Below are 18,657 nucleotides of genomic sequence, written 5' to 3' on the forward strand. Positions count from 1 at the left end.
CCGGGTGCGCGGGCGGTCGGCCCCGCCAGGCGGCTCGGCGCCCCGTTACGGAGCGGCGGGGCCGCGCCGGGCCGCCATGCCGCCGCTGCCCGCCGCGCTGCTCGGCCTCGCCGTCGTGGCGCTGCTCGCCGGGCTGCTGGCGCGGTCAGGGCCCCGGGGCTGAGGAGGGTGTCGCGGGAGGCCCGCGGGGCTGCGTTGGGGGGGGCCCTGGGGCCGGTTGGGGGGGTGTCAGGGTGTGTGGGGAGATGGGTGGGGGGGCTGGGGGCGTTGGGGGGGTTGGGTCGGGGTATAGGAGTGTGGGGGAGCCCTGCAAGGGCTGGATGTGGCCTGTCTGGCATTTAGGGGGACCCTGGGGTGCACGGGGACCCGTAGGGGCTGGGGAGGGTGTCATAGGGCTGGGCGAGGGGGTGTCAAGGTGTGGAGGGGTTCATGAGAGTTTGGGGGGGGGGCTAGGGCTGAGTAGGAGTGTCAGGGGTGTGAGATAGGTGTGGGGGGTGCCATGTCTGGGGGGGGGGTCAAAGAGGGGTCCAGGGCTGGGTGTGGGGTATCAGGAACTTGGGGAGCCCGCGGAAGTCAAAGTGGGGGGCTCTAGAGCGTGGTGGGAGGCATCAAGGGTAAGAGATATGGGGGGCCCCTGAGCTGGTGTTCAGAGGGCAAATGAGGGCCATCACACCCGGCCCCAAGGAGGGTGCCACACAGATTGCTGGACCACGACCCTCCCGGTGTCCCCACAGGTGGCTGGCATGTCGCCTGGCTGTCACCTGGTGCCGCCAGAAGCTGCAGGCAGAGCTGAAGATCGGCTCCTTCGGCTTCTTCTGGGCCCAGAACGTCAGCCTCAAGTTTCAGCGGGAGCAGCAGACCGTGGTGGGTACCGGGGTGACGGTGATCAGCTCACCCCAGTGTGAGTTGTGGGAGGACAATGCCAGGCAGGATGGCTGCTGCTGATTCCAGACCCGGGAGCGAATCCTTCCAGCCCAGCCCCTTTTGCAGAGCCCTGTAGCTGGTGCCGGGCCCTTTCTCCTCCAGTTGAGCTTTGGGGTCTTGTGCTGCTTCTCAGCACATCCTGAGCGATGGTGATGTTGGGGGCAGAGCAGAAGTACTGGAGCGAGCATTGTAGCGCAGAGCTGGGCTGTCACTCTCCTGACGTGCCTGTTTGTCCTTGCAGGAGATCGACAGCATCTGGATTTCCAGTAAACTGAGTCGAGAGCTGCCGTATGTACCCCCACCCCAACGCCTTCCCTGCTCTCTTGGCTTTGCTTGGGGGTCTGCCTCATCCCCGGCCCTGCTGACTGGCATTAGACCTTAGCGCCTTCCTGCAAAGCGCATTTCCTTGGGGTCTGCATTGTGCAGAAGCCGTTCACTGTCTTCTGGCATGTCAGCATCGTGTGGATGCTCTTATGCTGATCCTGTGCGTCCTGGGGCAAGGAGCACCCAGGCGATGGGGCCCGGAGTGCAGCACGCAAGCTCTTGTGACTGTTCTTGCTATTCTTCGGCAGGCGCTATTTTGAACTGTGTTTTGGTGAGGTGCGAGTCCGCACAGATCTCCAGAAGGGCCCTGTGTTCCAGCCTTCCTTCCCAGAGGCTCCCAAAGAGGCTGATGGAGAGGAAAGCAGGGGGGACCTGACCCTTAAGCCCTCCCTGCTGAGAGTCCTTAGCCAGGTGAGGCCTTGGCTCTCTGAGAGGGTGTTGCAGGCCACTCTGCTCTCTGACAACCTTCACAGTACCATGTTTCTTCCAGCTCTTCTCTATCCATGTGGACTCCATCAACATCATGGTTCTGCATGTGGCCACCTCTGAGTCTCTCTGGCACATCTGGGCCAGCAAGACACGTCTCCTCCTGGATGGTGATGGGAAGAGGTAATGCTGTGCTCGCACCCTGCTTTGCTCCCCCAGCACAGCTCTGTTGCCCTACTAGGCTGGGAGACATGGTTCCTTCTGACCCCAACCAGCCAGGCTCCACTCTTCTCCTTGCTGCGTCCTGCTCAGCAGCTTCCCACAGCCACAGATGGCATGACAGACCAGCCTCTTCCTCAGAGGCTGGTGTAGTCCTTCTTCCCTTCATGATGCTAGGCCAAACTAGAGTCATTTGTCTTCCAAATTATGAGTTCTGCTGTGGAAGGAGTTAGGCTCTACTCTGCTTCGGGGAGGACTTGGAACGGGGACATGGGACCCCTGTGCCCCACAAAATGGGAAACAAAGGTGTTTGGTTTGGAGGCAGCAGGGTCTGCAATGTTAATTTGTTGTGTGGTCTCCCCAGCCTGAACTGTGAGGTGAGCTTGACAAAGGTGAACAGCAAAGTGCTACGGAGCAGCCAGCTGGTGAGTACTGTGAAGGGGAGAAATGCAGTGGTTCAAGGGCAAGCACAAGCTCACTGGGACACCAGGACTTGTTCCAGTGCAGCCCATCCCTGAGGCCAGGCGACACTAAACGTGGGCTTCCCGGAGCCCTGCAGAGCATCCGGCTGCGAAACGTTCTGCTTCACGCTGTGCCCAGGGCTTTGCCTGCAGCATCCACCACCAGGGAGAGTGGGAGACTCCTCCTGCACTCCTTACCCCTGTCCCTGCACAGGACGACACGTGCCTGGCGGAGGTGGCCCTGGCGCTCTCCCTCTCACTGGAGATCAGTGTCAAGCGGCGGCTGGTGGGTGTCAGGCTGCATGTCCGGACCCTGCAGGCGGAGCTGCATGAAGGGCTCTTCTACAGCCAGCTGCTGCAGCGGGTGACTGCCAGGACCCGGCCTGGCAGTGTCGGGGACCAGCCCAGCGCAGGTCAGGGACAAGGACAGGGATGGGCTCTGGGCAGGGTGAGGGCTGGCAGGTCTCACACTTCCCTTACAGTCAGAGGGATCTGGCTGGGCTGTCGCTGCTTCCTGCTGCAGGGAGTGGGGTCTGGACAAGAGCCTTGCTGTGACCCTGCATGTCCTCCCCCAGGCCTGGGGCAGACCCCAAAGCTCCTGTCCGTGCTGAGCAGGGATACGCTGCAGCTCATCCCCAGGAAGGTGGAGGTGAAGCTGGAGAACACCAGCACGGTGCTGTCTGTGAACAGCCAGAAGAGGTGAGGGGACAGGTGGAGGAGGAGGCTATCCTAGCCCTGATCAGTGCAGGGGACATGGACTTGGGGACAGCAGTGCCATTCCCTGCTTGTGCCCTGCCCTGCCAGACTGCCAAGAGTGAGTCCTGGAGACCACCCTAGTGGGAAGGATTGAGTGTGGCCTGATATCTGGCTGTTTGGGAGGAGGGAAGGCGGTGAGCTGGCTCTCTGGTGGAACAGTCTGATGGATCATCATCTGCTGGCGTGGGAGCACTGGGCTGGGCTGCAGCTGGGCACTGGCCAGTGTCATTGCCTGTGCCAGACAGCCAGGGAAAGGGAGACACACGGGTTGTCACGGTTTTCTTCTGGCGGTGACTCCCTGCTTCTCCCACAGATACCTCACCTGGAGCCTGAAGCTGCTACAGTTTCTGTATCAGCGCGAAGAGGAGCAGATCCCACTGCGCAACTTCACACCCACCTCAGACCTGGACCAAATGAGTGTAGACCTCCAGTTGGAGGGCAAGTAGCCAAGAGGATACCTGCGGAGCAGGGCTGTGGTCGCTGCCCTCCACCACCCCTCACCTGTGCTCCTCTCTCCCCAGATGGCCTTCTTCTGTCACAGAGCCGCCAGCGCATTGTGTGCCTCAACTCCCTGAAGACCAGTATACAAGTGAGCAAGCGCCAGGCACACTCCTGCCTGCTGGAGGGGCTGGCTCAGCTCCTGGTATGAGTTTGCTGTCACCCTGCCCTCTCCTTTCTCTAGGTCACAGCCATTGACCTCTCAGCTGCTGTGCTGCTCAACACCTGCATCATCCACTACCGCCACCAAGAGTTTTCACACTGGCTGAGCCTGTTGGCACAGGAATACAGGAGCCAGAGAGTGCCTGTCCCCAGCCAAGGTCACAAGGGCAGGTAAACTCAGCCTCAGCGCAGCTGCTGGGGTTGCAGCTTGTTTCCTCTGGCCTGCTGCTCTCTGGCAGGACGCCCAGACACACAGTGCCTTCTCTGCCTTGTGCGCGGCCTGTGGGAGGGGGAGGCTCCGTGGAGGCCAGCAGGCAGGCAGAGAGCCCCGGAAAAGGTGCCCCTGTGGGCCTGTGCCCTGGCAGGTTCTCTGGGATGCAGTGCTCCAGTAACAGTGTTCCTCCTGCGCAGGAGCTGTCCCCAAATCATAGCACCCATCATCCTATGTGCCTCGCTATCCAACGTTAACGTGTCGGTGCAGCTGGGGGACACACCTCCCTTCGCCTTGGGCTTCAACTCCATCTCTGCAGGTACAGGCTGGTGGCCAGCCCTGGGTGCCTGCGGGGCTTGCCTCAGGGAGGGGCTTCACAGAGGCAGTGGGACTATCCGAGTCCTGGGCCCATGGCATGGGAATGGGAAGGTCTGCGTGCTTGCTCGTGTGTCCGTGCCTGGCCAAGGGCTGCTGGACTGCTGCCTGGTTTTGTCTGAGTTGCCTCTTTCCTGGGCTGGTTCTACCGGTGTGTTTGTCGGGCAACCACGAGCCTGCCTGCACTGGTCTCCTGCTCTGTGCTGCAGATTACCAGCACCTGCGGCCCCAGAGCGTGCACCAGCGGGCAGTGCTGGCCGTGGACCACCTCTGCTGGCGCGTGGGCAACGACTCACACATCCAGCGTGCCTCGCACCCTCCCAATATGCACGTGTGGGGAGAGGCCCTAATCCTCGACTCCTTCAACCTGCAGGTGAGTGGCAAGCCGAGGGGTGGCTTTGCTTGGGGCTGCCTGTCTGCATCCCTGTGCTAGTGACACAGCGACGTGTAGTGGCAGGGGAATATCCTGGAGCCCAAGACTGGTTTATCTGTTTGTCCTGCAGGGCAGCTACAATCAGCCTCTGGGCATGTCCAGCACTCAGTCAGACACACTGTTCCTGGACTGCACCATCCGTGGGCTGCAAGTGGAGTCATCGGACACCTGCACTGATTGCCTGGCCCGGGTCCTGCCCCTGTTTTGCCTGCGACCTAGCGGAGCTGAGCTTGCAGAGGAGCCACCGTCTTCCCCAGGGGAGCCCTGGGGGCTGCTGTGGAAGGTGGATCTGAAGGTGGAGGATGTGAACCTTTTTACGCTCTCTGCCCTGGTTGGTAAGCGCAGCTGTAGCATCCAGGCTGTCTCCAGATGGCTGTCCCGAAACAACCCGGTGGTCAAAGGAATGTGGTATGTTCCTCCTCCGGGCCTGCAGTGCTGATGTGCCATCTGTCCAGGTGCCCTGGAGCTGCGGCTGGACACGCTGACTGTCCTGGGGAGTGCTGAGAGCTGCACAGTCAGTGTTCAGGGCATGGTGCTGGCCTTGGTGAAGAGCATCACAGAGAAGATGCAGCCGTGCTGCAAAGCCCCTGCCATCCCCAACCCAGTGGCCAGTCTCTCCATGCTCTCTGTCACCTACCACAGCAGCATCCGCTCCCTGGAGGTTGGTGTAGGCCCCTGGGTCTCTGATCTGTCCCACCCTGGAGGGGCTGGAATGGATGGGGCAGAGGGAGGTTGGACTGGCATCGAAAGGGGATGAAGGGAAGGGGGCTGTGCTGGGGCTGGACCTGGCAGTAATTTGGTGCTGCTCACTCTCACCACTGCAGGTGCAATGCGGCGAGGGGCTGGCAGTGCTGTGGAGCCCGCCTGACCACATGCATTTGTACCATCACACCCTGGCCACCCTGCAGTGCCATGAAGCCCTGCGGAGCGCCCTTGGTCGCAGGACGCCTCCTTCCCTGCCCCTGGAGGGCCCAGTGTTGGAGGCAGCCACCCGTACTGAGACACTAGGCCCCCTCCAAGCAGATGGGACTCCTCCTAAAAGACTCCTGTCCCTCCTGCTAGAGCTGAGCTCTGCCAAGGTCACAGCCTTTGTCTCTGAGGCCAACTACATCAGCCTGGCTGCTGAACGGGCGTCTGTGAATTGGCATGGTGGTGCCCTGCATGGTTACTGCCCTGAGCTAGCTGCCGGCTTTGATGGACACAGTATCTTCAGCTTCAAGGAGGTGGAGGTGAGGCTGCTGCCAGAGCTGGAGGAGGTCATCTTGCACCGCTGCGCCTTCCCCACCCTCCACACCCTCCGCAACCGTGGCTGGGCCTTCTCCTTTGCTAGTGTGACCATTGAGTTCCCCTACCAGTATGACTTTTCCTGCACGCTGGATGCTGCTGTGGGTGTGCAGAAGTGGCTGAAAAGCCTGCACCAGCGCGGGCGCCCTGCCAGCATGGCTCTGCCCCCTGACCTCCTGCTCAAGGTGGAGCACTTCTCCTGGGTCTTCCTGGACGACGTCTTTGAGGTCAAGTTGCGAGACAACTACGAACTGATGAAAGATGAAAGCAAGGAGAGTGCTAAGCGGTTGCAGCTGCTGGATGCCAAGGTGGCTGCACTGCGCAAGCAGCATGGTGAGCTGCTGCCCGCCCGCAAGATAGAGGAGCTTTATGCCTCACTGGAGAAGAAGAACATAGAGATCTACATCCAGCGCTCGCGGCGCCTCTATGCCAACACACCCATGCGGAAGGCCCTGCTCACCTGGACCCTGGCTCACCTTCAGCTGGTGGCTCTGGCTGACGAGTCCTTCCATGGCACAGAGCGTGTATTGGAGCAGATGAAGGACCTGGACAGTGTCAGCCCGTTCCCCTCTGAGGGGCTGGAAATGGTCACCCAGTGGTGCCGCATGATGAAGGGCAGCGTTGGCAGCTTCTTTGGTGAGTGGCCCCACATGGGGTGCCCTCCGAGTATGGCACGGTGGCTGCAGGGTCTGGGCTCCCAGGACAGAGACCTACCGGCACCACGTGATTTGTGGCCAAGCTGGGGAAATGGTTTTCAGAGGTGTAAGGGAGTGAGAAGGGAGCAGAGACGGGAGAGTGGTGAGGCTGTGGCTCCTGCCGTGGCCCAGAATAGGGGACTAGAGTAGCGTCCCTTTGCTGCTCTGTCCCCTAGCCCTCGCTCTGCCCTGCAGTGCGGATCCGTGACTATCCTCGCTACCTCTTTGAGATCCGGAACTGGCAGCTCTCAGGCCGACTGATTGGAGCAGAGCAGTGCGGCCAAACCTGTTCCCGGCGCCGCCAAGTCCTGAAGCTGGGGTTGCCCTGGGGGGATGTGACGGTGGAGAGGAACATGCCACCCTTGAAGTTCTACCATGACTTCCACTGTAAGAGCTGGAGAGACAGAGAGGCCGGGGCTCTGTGCTGGGACAGATATGGGGGCTGTGTATGGCAGACTGAGAACTGAGCCAACTCCTGTGTCCCCAGCGGAGATCTCCCAATTCACCATCGTTTGGGGGCCCTGCTGGGACCCAGCCTGGACCCTGATTGGCCAGTGTGTGGATCTCCTCACCAAGCCCTCAGAGGACCCCAGTGCTCCATTGCCCTGGTGGGACAAGAGCCGCCTTCTCTTGCATGGGGACTGGCACATGGATATCGAACAGGCCAACCTGCACCAGCTGGCCACAGAGGTGAGTGCCACGGGGATGGGGAGCAGAGCACAGCGTGGAGCTGGCTTACACCTGCCTCACCCCATGCTTGTCCTTGCAGGACCCCTACAACACCACGGAGAACATGCACTGGGAGTGGAGCCACTTCTCCTTCCACTGGAAACCTGGGCAGTTTGTCTTCAAGGGCAACCTAGACATCAACGTCCGGACAGCCTCCAAGTGAGTGTGGGCCAAGGAGCACGGGACAGCCATGTGGTGCTGGGGGAGTAACCAGAGGCCTCCCTCTCTGTGCAGATACGACGACTGCTGCTTCCTGCACCTGCCCGACCTGTGCATGACGCTGGACCTGCAGTGGCTGTGCCATGGGAACCCCCATGACCACCACGGTGTGGTGCTGCGCTCCCCCGACTTCCTGCCTGAGGTGCCAGTGGGGCAGCAGTATGACTCGTACCGTGCCTTCCGCTCTGAGAACCTCAACCTCTCCATCCGGATGGACCTGACGCGGCCCAGTGAGGGTGGGTGATGGCACTCTAGGGACCCCCTCACCAGACAAGGGAGCTGGGGTGGGGGATGCTGGTTTTAGTGATCTTTGTCCATCCTGTGCTGAGACTGCTCTGCAGTCCCAAGCTGGGGGGCTGCCATGTCCCTGCCCTGCAGTGCTGATGACGAGTGTATTCTCAGAGCACTCCCAGCCCCGGATCCTGCTCTACAGCAGCACCCTCCGCTGGATGCAGAACTTCTGGGCCACGTGGACCAGTGTGACGCGCCCCATCTGTCGCGGGAAACTCTTCAACAACATGAAACCCAGTAAGAAGAAGCTGGGGCAGCATTACAAGCAGCTGTCTTACACTGCGCTCTTCCCCCAGCTGCAGGCAAGTCCTGGGGATGGGACCCTGCCTTATCTCCCTGCTCAGCCTGGGCTGGGTTCTCAGCCCTTGCTCTTTGCCCCTTCGCAGGTGCATTACTGGGCCTCCTTTGCTCAGCAGCGGGGGATCCAGGTGGAGTGTTGTCAGGGGCACATCTTCACTCGCGGCACCCAGCGGCTCATCCCGCAAGGTGAGACCAGGCCCTGCTGGCAGTGCCTCTGGGCAGCGCAGGGCACGGCTGACACCTCTTCCTGTCCCCAGCTGGTACAGTGATGCGACGCCTCATTTCGGAGTGGAGCATCACGCAGATGGTGAGCGACCTGAGCCAGGTCACTGTGCACCTCATGGCCTCTACTTGTGATGAGAACGCTGACCACCGGCTTGACACCCTGGTCAAGAAAACCCACCTGCTGAGTCTGTCCTCCCTCACCTACCAACGGCACAGCAACCGCACGGCTGAGGAGGTACTACTGCAGGGCAGGACATGACAGGCATAACTCGGCCTGCACTGGCTTAGTGGCATCCCCCTAGGACAGGGAACCTTCATCTTTGGATGCAATGGGGAAGGGATGTGGCTGAAGAAGAGACAGACCTGCAGGTCTGAGGACTTGGCTAAAGGGATGCCATGTGCCCTGTTCCAGCCACAATACCCTTGGGATGGGGCCCTGCTGTAGCACTTGGGAATGGTCCCCCAGGCTCTGATCCCTGTGCCCTGCCTGCTGGGGGCTGGCAGGGCTACCAGCCTCTATGTACGAGGCCTGTACATGTCCTTGTACATGGGCTGGCGGTGGCTTTGCTGTGATGGGGCTCTGACCCTCTGTGCTCAGGAGCTGCCCCTGCGGGATGGGGACGACGGGTTCCACACGCACCAGCTGCACCTGGTGGACCTGCGGGCATCCTGGACCACCACGAACCGGGACATTGCCTTTGGCCTCTACGATGGCTACAAGAAGGCAGCCGTGCTCAAGCGCAACCTATCCACTGAGGCCCTGAAAGGGCTGAAGATTGACACGCAGCTGCAAGCCAAGAAGCTGAAGAGGGGCCCACTCTCTGCTCACTCTGTTCCTGCCAGAGTGACTGCCCCCATCACCAGTGGCCGTCCCGAGAGAGCCTCCTCGGGGGGTGAGCATGTCAGGGCGGGGAGCAGGCTGGCCCTAGGCTCAGGGCCCTCAGCCCCCCTTAGGGAATCCTGTTTTCTGCACCCTGTTCCTGGCTCCCAGCCCTGAAAGGCAGATCGTGCTTGTCTCCCCCCGAGAGCTGCACGGAGGGCACTGGGAGCAAGTGGAAAGCTCCACACAGCTAGGATGCCTTGCTGCATGTAGCATCGTAGCCCAAGGCTATGCCTGCCTTCGCCCCATCCTCTCAAGCCAGTCTGTCTCCATTCCGTGCTGACCCTTTCGCCTTCTCCAGGGGCCTACATGCTGCAGAAGCTCATTGAGGAGACGGACAAGTTTGTGGTCTTCACAGAGGAAGAGTCAGGGGCAAGTGAGCAGCTGTGTGGCATTGCTGCCTGCCAAACCGATGACATCTTCAACCGCAACTGCCTCATCGAGCTAGTCAACTGCCAGGTACCTGCCCTCGGCCAGCCTGCCTGTGCCTGCGTTCTCCACTGCCCGTGGCCTCGCTGTGAAGGTGGGCCATGTCTGGCCTTGCAGGGCTCCTCTCATCCACACAGTCTCTCCCTCCACAGATGGTGCTGCGTGGTGCAGAGACCGAGGGCTGTGTGATTGTGTCTGCTGCCAAGGCTCAGCTGCTGCAGTGCCAGCACCACCCTGCCTGGTATGGGGACACACTGAAGCAGAAGACATCTTGGACCTGTTTGCTCGATGGCATGCAGTACTTTGCCACGACAGAGAGCAGCCCTACTGAGAGGGAACATGGGCAGCTCTGGCTGGAGGTAAGTGCCAGGGGCAGTTGGGATGGGCTCAGTAGTGAATGAGCTGTGTGGAGGGCAGGTAGTGCTGCCAGAGCCCTAGCCACGGCAGGGAGAGCGGGGACAACCACCGGTGCCTCCTCTATCCCCAGGTGAAGAATATCGAAGAGCATCGGCAGCGGAGCCTGGACTCGGTGCAGGAGCTGATGGAGAGTGGGCAGGCAGTGGGTGGCATGGTCAGCACCACCACAGGTACTGCCCGTGGGGCAGGCCACTGTGCCTACCCCAACCCTCTTCCTTGTGAGCACAAAGCTGAGAGCTGATGGCCTGTTCCCAGGCTGTCTCTGAGAGCTGGGCTGCTGCTCTAAGCACTGTGCTCGGGGCTCTCCAGCCCACAGGGGCACAACACTGACTGTGGTCCCCCTGCTCATCTCTAGACTGGAACCAGCCCTCGGAAGTGCAGCAGACCCAGCAAGTGCAGAGGATTATCTCTCGCTGCAGCTGCCGCATGTATTATATCAGCTACAGCCATGACATTGACCCTGAGCTGGCCACACAGATTAAGCCCCCCGAGACTCCTGCCAACCAGGAGAAGGAGGATCTGCTGAAGAAGCAGGAAGGTGAGTACATCCAGGCAGTGTGTCTCAGTGGTTAGAGTTCTGGGCTGACCCCACAGGTGCCTCCTGAGTCCAGGGGAGGTCTGTCTTGTCTCTGCTGTGGTCAGAGGGGTGCCTGTGGGAGCAATCTCCAGTGCATGTGGCCATGCACCAGGTGATGCTGGACATGCTGTGCCTGCCAGTGTAACTACCACAGCTCCATCACCCTCCATCACTGGCTGGCCCATTAGTGCTAGTCCCCCCCCCCCCAGGTGCATCCTGAGACATGCCATCTATGGCCATGCTGTGGCCCTACTTGTCCTTTGTGTGTCCTCACAGGAGCTGTGGACACGTTCACGCTGATCCACCACGACCTGGAGATCTCCACCAATCCTGCACAGTATGCCATGATCCTTGACATAGTCAACAATCTGCTGCTGCATGTGGAGCCCAAACGCAAGGTACCTGTGAGGCCCTGGGTGACTTACCTGTGCTATGTGATTGCCTGCACCTGGGGCACTACTCACCTCCCCCTGTCCCTATGTCCAGGAGCACAGTGAGAAGAAACAGCGAGTGCGCTTTCAGTTGGAAATCTCTAGCAACCCCGAGGAGCAGCGCAGCAGTATTCTACACCTGCAGGAGGCTGTGAGGCAGCATGTTGCCCAGATCCGCCAGCTGGAGAAGCAGATGTACTCCAACGTGAAGGTGAGCTTGCATCTCTGTCAAGGCTGGGCTCCTCTCGGTCCCTACTCTGGAGTGGAGGGCACTGAGGGCTGTCTGTGCTTTAGTCCCTGCAGGACGACAGCAAAAATGAGAGCCTGCTTGACCTCAACCACAGGCTGCAGCAGCAGCTGAGCCAGGAGAAAGCTGACCTGCAGCTGGAAAGTGAGGAGCTGAACATACTGATCAGGTAGGAGCCATCTTTGGCTTCCCCAGAGTTGTACCCTCCTTCCTCCAGAGCTTCTGTGCCCCAGCAGTACCTCTTCTGCTGCAGGTGCTTCAAAGACTTCCAGCTGCAGCGAGCCAACAAGATGGAGCTGCGAAAGCAGCCAGAGGACGTGAGTGTGGCACGGCGGACTGAATTCTACTTTGCCCAGGCGCGCTGGCGCCTCACTGAGGAGGACGGGCAGCTGGGCATAGCTGAGCTGGAGCTCCAGCGCTTCCTCTATAGCAAGGTTTGGAGCCAGCTGATGGCATGGCAGCCCCTGGGCTGGGGCCCAGGGCACGTGGGGCTGACAGATGTGTGCGTGTGTGCAGGTAAACAAGTCCGACGACACTGCAGAACATCTTCTGGAACTGGGCTGGGTCACAATGAATAACCTCCTGCCCAATGCTGTTTACAAGGCAAGTAGCAGCCTGAGGGAGTAGCCTAGCACCCTGGGGTCCCTGGCTAGGAAGGGAGAGGAGGACTTGCTGCAGCTAGGGATGGGCCAGGAATGGCTGGGTCTGTCCTCACCCTTCTGCTGTCCTTTTTTGGGTGGTCCCTGGGTGCCCTGACATGGCCAGCTGGCCTATCCTCACCTCAAGCCGCCTGCCCTGTACCTGGGGTTCCTTGAGTGCCGTGGGACCCCATGTTGCACTGGCCAGGGAGGGAGACCAGGCGCAGCTAGTTGGTCTGTCCTCACGCTAAGCCATCCACCCTGTGTGCTGGGGACCTGCGAGTCCCTTGGGTGCCCTGGGGGTGGGAGGCTGGGCCTGGCAGACTGGCCTGTTGTCACCCCAGCCACCCACCTTGTTCCTTGCAGGTCGTGCTGCGTCCCCAGAGCTCCTGCCAGTCTGGCCGGCAGCTGGCACTGAGGATCTTCAGCAAGGTCCGGCCGCCTGTGGGAGGCATCTCCATCAAGGAGCACTTTGAGGTGTCAAGGCTGGGCCGGGAGGTGACATGGCCCCATGGGATGCAGGCAGCATCTGCCTGGCTCTGATGCATTGCTCTCCCCACAGGTGAACGTGGTACCCCTCACCATCCAGCTCACCCACCAGTTCTTCCACAGGATGATGGGTTTCTTCTTTCCTGGCCGCAACATGGAGGAGGAGGAAGTGGGGGATGAGGAAGACAAGTCCAAGCTGGTGACAACAGGTAAGGGTGGGAGGCACAGGGCACAGCTTGGTCCTCCTCCTCCACTCTGTGCCACGACTGTGTGAGGTGCCCTTTGGGGCTGGGGTTTCCCACGACCAGGAGCCCCACACAGCTCTGTGTTTATCTCAGGGATACCTGTGGTGAAGCCACGGCAGCTGATCGTGGCTGACGACTCGCTGGGCCCAGGGAAGGGGGTCGCTCAGGGGCTGAATCGGACGTCAGGGGTCAGAAGATCTTTCCGAAAAGCACCCGAGGTACCCGCTGCTGCCTTGAGGGGGGAGATCTGTGCTGTGGAGCCCCGGTGTTCCTGCCCCCACACCAGTGCAGCTTCCATGGCTCCCTGGTGAAACAGTGCCGTGGCCTGGTGCCTGGCAGTGTCCCCTCTCCTTATGGCTCTTGGCTCTGTCCCCAGCATCCTGTGGATGATATCGACAAGATGAAAGAGCGCGCAGCCATGAACAACTCCTTCATCTACATCAAGATCCCACAGGTGCCGCTCTGTGTCAGCTATAAGGTGAGGGGCCTGCCAGCCACGGATGGAGGGTGATGCAGGACCACAGCTCTTCTGGCCAGGGATGGCCAAGGGGAGCAGCACATAGTGGGTGACAAACCTGTCTTCTGCCCAGGGCGAGAAGAACAGTGTGGACTGGGGAGACCTAAACCTAGTGCTGCCGTGTCTGGAGTACCACAACAACACGTGGACATGGCTGGACTTCGCCATGGCGGTGAAGAGGGACAGCCGCAAGGCCTTGGTGGCACAGGTATGGTGGGACAGTGCTGCCTTGGCCTTCTCTGCTCTGGTGATGCCAGGAGCCCTGAGCTCACAGCCTGCTTCCTACTTGTAGAGAGGCTCCTGGAGCCTCTCTGCACAGGACAGAGGCAGCAACCCCATCCTGGGCAGCTCAGTCTCCAGAGCGGGAAGTGGCCAGGCTGGCTTGGCAACTTGGGCCCTCACCCACATGAAGGTGCCTGGGCTGGGTGCAGCCGCTTGGCGCTGAGGCCACCTCTTCTGGGACAGGTGATCAAAGAGAAGCTACGCCTGAAGCCAGCAGCTGGCGCGGAGGCCCGGGGCAAGCTGGAGAACAAATCGGACGGGACCATCCAGCAGCAGGAAGAGGACGAGAAGGCGCGCCTGCTTATCGGGCTGAGCGTGGGCGAGAAGAACCCCAGCAAGAAGTCAATCTTCGGCAGGCGCAAATGAGGGCAGCACCCGGCGGGCCGGGAAGGGACTGGGGCAGCCTGTGCTCCCCCCGCCAGCGGGGGCAGCCCCATGGCAGGGAGGGCTGTGTGCCACTCAGCAGTGGCAAGACCCAGGGCGGGGGTTAGTCCTGCGCAAGCCCTCGGCGGCCCGATGGCCGTGGTGCGGGGCAAGGGTGCAGCAGCATGGGGCCAGGGGACGCAGCACCGCTCCGGGGGGCACAGCCCCCAGTGCCAAGTGCTCCCGTGAACTTGCCACCTCCCTGCTGTGCGGGTGCTGGGCCAGGCCCTTGGGCCCGGTGAAGCAGCAGGATCGCTCCAGGCTGGTTATCGGCTGGGAGAAAGGGGAACGGGAGAGAATTTAAATAAGAGTTTTTAATTTGGGATAGCCTCTGTTCTCTGGGTCAGCACCAGCCTCGCCGCCTGTGCCGCAGCGGTGGGGGCAGCACCCACGTTTGTATGCTGGTGCCGCTGCCTTTTCCACCTTGGCTGCTCAAGGGTGGCTCCTGGCAGCACCTAGCCCTGGGGCTCGTGGCTCCCTCACAGGAGCAGCCGTTGCCCTGGGTTCGGCATTTGCTTGGCCTTGTGCAACTCCAGCCCCACATCTGCACCCAGAACTGCATGGGGGCTTGGGGGGAAGCAGGGGGCAGCTGGTCGGGGGAGGCAGCAGCTGCTCCAAGTGGGTGGGCTGCAGTAAGGAGGGTGCAAGGAGGGGGAGCAGGGTGGTAGTGGGGGCCAGCTGTGGGGAAGGGGGTCTGAGACCCACAGGGGGCTGCATTGCTGGGGTGTGCATGGGTGCAAGCCCCATGCAAGGGGGGGGTGTCCTAGGAAATGCAGCCAGGGCAGGGGGTGCCTGGCTGGGGGGTCTGTGGGTGCATGCCTGGTGCAAAGGGGGGGGGGGTGCATTGCCCTTTGGGGGGGCATCCAGAGGAGCAAGCCCGGTGCTAAGGGGCTCGTGCCCGTGGCGGGGGGGGGGGTGCGTTGCTGCTGGCGGTGGGGTCCAGGGATGGCAGCCTGGGGAGAGGGGAAGGGTCCCACTGCCCGTCCCCAGCGCGGGCGGCGGGTCCCGGGGTGTGCGCCCGGCGCGAAGGAGGGGAACTGCCCGCTGGAGGGGGGGGTCCCGGGACACGTGCCGGGGGCGGGCTCGGGCGCGCCCCCGGGGCGGGGCGGCGCGGGGTTATGTAAGGCGGCGGATTACCGGGCCCGGCCCGGTGCCGGCCGGCGGGCGGCGCGATGGGAGCAGCGAGCAGCGGCCCCGGCGCCGCCGCCGCCCCGGCGCGGCCCCCCCAGGTGCGTGCGGCGGCCCCAGGGGGTTCCCCACCAGCCCCGGGGCCCCCCCGCTCCGCTGACACTGCCCCGTCCCGCAGGGCCGCGCCGTGGCGCCGTGGCTGCGGGCGCTGCTCGGCCGCCCGGGGCCGGCGGCGGCGCCGGGGCCGGGGCCGGGGCGCGCCCTGGCCGCGGGGGGCCCCGCCGAGGAGCCGCCGGGGCCCGGGTGGCCGCAGCTCGTCTCGCTCTTCCTGCCGGAGTTCCCCGTGCGCCCCTCCGCCCGCCAGCAGCAGCTCAAGGTGCCGTCCCGCGGCCCCGGGCGCCCCCCCGGGGCTTCCCCCCGGGCTCCCCGAGCGTCCCACCGGTTCCTCGTGCATCCCGCCTGGACCCCTCGCCGTCCCCGTGCGCCCCGCGGCGGGTCCCTCCGCACCCTCCCGGGACCCCCCCGCGCCCCCCGGCGGGTCACCGACCGTCGCACCGGGATCCCCGACCTTCTTACCGGGCTCCTTCGCACGCCGCGTCGGGTCCTTGTGCCTCCTAGCAGGGTCCCCGTGCACCTCAACGGGCCCTGTGCCTCCCCCAGACCCCGCGCCGAGGTTCCCACGGGCCTGCGGAGCACCCTGCGCCCGTGCCGGGGCACTCGCGTGCTGCCCCCGCCTCGCCCTGTGCTGGGTACCCTGCCCTATAGCTGACATGCCACGTGCCCCAGCCGTGCATGGGTGCCCCTGCCGCAGAGCACCCACACCTGGGGGCACCCCTGCACTGGGGTGTCCCCGCGCCAGGGACACGCCGGGGGCTCTGCGGGGCGCTCAGGCCCCGCTCCCCGCCTAGATCCTGGGCTTCGTGGCCAAAGGCTCCTTCGGGACCATCCTCAAAGTGCTGGACTGCGGGCGGGAGAAGGTCTGCGCCGTGAAGGTGGGTGCTGCTGGCGGGACTGGGGGCGCCCCCCCCATCCCGGGGACCCCCCCTGACAGCCCCTCGCCCCCAGGTCGTGCCCAAGGTGGAGGTGCTGCGCCGCGACACCCTCAAGCAGTGCAAGGAGGAAGTGAGCATCCAGGTAGAGGGGGGCCGGAGGGGCGGCCAGGGCCAGGGGAGGGGGCCCCGGGGGTGCCAAAGGACTGTGGCAGGAACCAGGAACGGGGCCCCCCGCCCTGGGGGCCGCTCACCCCCTCTCTTTTGTGTCCCCAGAGACAGGTCAGGCACCCGTTCGTTCACTGCCTCGGGGACAGCTGGCAGGGCCAGCGCCATCTCTTCATTAGTGAGTGACCATCTGCCCGGCGGGCTCGCCGGAGCGGCCCCCCCGCGCCCCCGCGTGCGTGAGCACGTGTCCAGAGCTGCTCGCACACGTGTCGCCCTGCACACGCACATGCCTCCCCCGCCACCCGCCTGCCCGCCGGGCAGGGGACGCTCGGCTGCCTCTCCCCCCCCGCTGCCCCCCTCCAGCGGGCACCGTGGCCACAGCTCTCGGCTGAGGGGACGGGGACACGGCTGGGCAAGGGCTCGCGGCAGGGCCGAGCGAGCCGCTCCGGCCCCGGTGCCCGCCCGGCCCCAATGCTCACCCGTCCCTGGTGCTTGAGCAACCTCGGTCCCCACGGTGCCCGCGTGGCCCCTGTGCTTTTGCCACCTTGGTGCTCGCATGCTTGCGTGTTCCCGGTGCCCACGTCACCCGTGGCGCGTGGCCTGGTACCTGCGTGGCTCCAGTGTCTGCGTGAGCTTGGTGCACAGCCCAGGTGGCCCTGGCGCTTTTGCCACCTTGGTGCCCCCAGTTCCGGCCCCTTCCCGGTGCCTACGCGGCCCCGGTGCCATGGGGCAGCCCGGCCGTAAGGCCCGTCCGCCCCGTCCCTGCAGTGTGCACGTACTGCAGTACCGGAGACCTGCACGCGCGGTGGCTGGCTGCCGGGCGCTTTGCCGAAGCCACCGTCCGCCTCTTTGCCGCTGAGCTGGTGCTGGTGCTGGGTGAGTGGCTTGTGGCCGGGGGCCTCCTGCCTCCAGGGCGAGCCGTGCGCTGGTGGGCGGCCGGCGGAGGGGACGGGCGCGGGGAGGGGAGCCGCCGCTCTGACGGCTCCGTCTCCTCCCGCAGTTTATCTCCACGACCTGGGCATCGTGCACAGAGACGTGAAGGTGGGTGAGAGCGGCCGGCGGCGCCGGGGCTGCTCCGGGCGGGCACGGCGGGGGCTCACCCCGGCCTCCGTCTCGTTGCAGATGGAGAACATCCTCCTGGACGAGCGAGGTGAGAGCGCGGCGGCGCCGGGCGGGGGGACGGCCCACGCCGCGGGGGGGCCCCCACCGCAATGTCACCCCGCAGGGCACCTCAAGCTCGCCGACTTCGGGCTCTCGCGGCACCTGCAGCAGGGCGAGCGGGCGCGCACCATCTGCGGCACCCTGCACTACATGGGTAAGGGGGCGGCGGGGGGCGGCGGGCGGCACGGCCGCCCCCGGCGCTGACCCGCTGCTGCCCCGCAGCCCCCGAGGTGCTGAGCGGGGGTCCCTACGGCCACGCCGCCGACTGGTGGTCCCTGGGAGTCCTGCTCTTCGCCCTGGCCAGCGGGAAGGTGAGCGCCGCGGGGGCTGGCGGCGGATCGGGCTCCCCCCACCCCGGGGAGCCCTGCTAACCCCCGCCACCCCCCAGTTCCCGGTGGCACCAGCGCCAGACCACGTGGCCATGCTGGAGCGCGTCACCCACAGCAGCTACGAGAGCCCGGGCGCCCTCAGCCCGGCGCTGGCCCGGCTGCTCGCAGAGGTACCTCTGGCCCGCCCGGACGCTGGGGTCCCCGCTGGCCTCCCGGCCCGCATGCCGGGGTCCCTGCAGCTCGGCGTCCTCTGCCCCCAGCTGCTGTGCCGAAACCCGCTGCGGCGCCTGCGCTACCTCCACCACTTCCAGGGCCACCCCTTCTTCCGGGGGGTGGCCTTTGACGCCGAGCTGCTGCAGAAGGACCCCGTCGACGTGGACGTGGCCCCGCGGCCGGCGGAGGAGCCCCTGCCCGAGGCCGCTGTCACCTTCGACGACTTTGACTGCGACCTCGCTGCCCCCTCGGACCGGCCCTGGCCCGGCTGAGCGGTGGCCTTGCCAGCCGGAGGCCGTGCCCGGCACCTGGGCCCCCTTCGACATCACTCAGGGAGACACCCCCCTCTCCTGGCACCGGCTCGGAGCCCCTCGTGCCAGTGCCCCCTTCCCCACCAACGCTGTACCTCTCCGTGCGCTCGGCGGGAGCAATAAACCAGAGACCCCCGGGCATCGCCACCCCACCCGTGCACTGCCCCCCGCAGAGAGCACGACGCTCTGGAGCGGGTGCCTCCATCTCTCAGGGGCAGCGGAGGGTGGAGGCGCGTCCCAGGGGCGGGCGG

General features: G+C 64.0%; 2 protein-coding genes across 3 annotated transcripts; both read left to right on the forward strand.

Annotated features, from left to right (window-relative positions):
- The first annotated feature begins 72 nt into the window (after positions 1-72).
- On the forward strand, positions 73-14,430 carry BLTP2 (bridge-like lipid transfer protein family member 2). 2 transcript variants are annotated; one of them, XM_062592449.1, is made up of 39 exons: positions 73-144; positions 735-864; positions 1,166-1,212; positions 1,497-1,659; positions 1,739-1,857; positions 2,258-2,318; positions 2,569-2,767; positions 2,930-3,053; positions 3,424-3,548; positions 3,632-3,699; positions 3,793-3,941; positions 4,182-4,300; positions 4,566-4,729; positions 4,860-5,124; positions 5,245-5,450; positions 5,614-6,709; positions 6,964-7,155; positions 7,256-7,458; positions 7,538-7,656; positions 7,732-7,952; positions 8,119-8,309; positions 8,394-8,493; positions 8,565-8,767; positions 9,131-9,425; positions 9,714-9,871; positions 9,994-10,200; positions 10,329-10,428; positions 10,614-10,796; positions 11,112-11,233; positions 11,322-11,477; positions 11,561-11,682; positions 11,767-11,947; positions 12,030-12,116; positions 12,518-12,628; positions 12,714-12,849; positions 12,979-13,103; positions 13,262-13,363; positions 13,476-13,610; positions 13,868-14,430. In XM_062592449.1, the coding sequence occupies exons 1-39, from the start codon at positions 77-79 to the stop codon at positions 14,048-14,050; spliced, it is 6,735 nt and encodes a 2,244-aa protein (XP_062448433.1). In that variant the 5' UTR covers positions 73-76; the 3' UTR covers positions 14,051-14,430. The 2 variants fall into 2 exon arrangements, with proteins under 2 accessions (XP_062448433.1, XP_062448432.1); XM_062592448.1 differs by lacking the exon at positions 73-144 and having other exon boundaries at positions 537-864.
- An 849-nt stretch (positions 14,431-15,279) lies between these two features.
- RSKR (ribosomal protein S6 kinase related) lies at positions 15,280-18,534 on the forward strand. The gene is made up of 12 exons (XM_062592820.1): positions 15,280-15,336; positions 15,525-15,611; positions 16,144-16,227; positions 16,301-16,369; positions 16,501-16,570; positions 17,161-17,268; positions 17,393-17,433; positions 17,515-17,542; positions 17,618-17,707; positions 17,776-17,864; positions 17,942-18,052; positions 18,143-18,534. Exons 1-12 carry the CDS (start codon positions 15,280-15,282, stop codon positions 18,365-18,367), a joined length of 1,059 nt encoding a protein of 352 aa, XP_062448804.1. The 3' UTR covers positions 18,368-18,534.
- Positions 18,535-18,657: the final 123 nt, after the last annotated feature.

The sequence above is a fragment of the Rhea pennata genome, chromosome 20 (assembly GCF_028389875.1).
Source record: "Rhea pennata isolate bPtePen1 chromosome 20, bPtePen1.pri, whole genome shotgun sequence".
In the NCBI taxonomy this organism is placed as follows: Eukaryota; Metazoa; Chordata; class Aves; order Rheiformes; family Rheidae; genus Rhea; species Rhea pennata.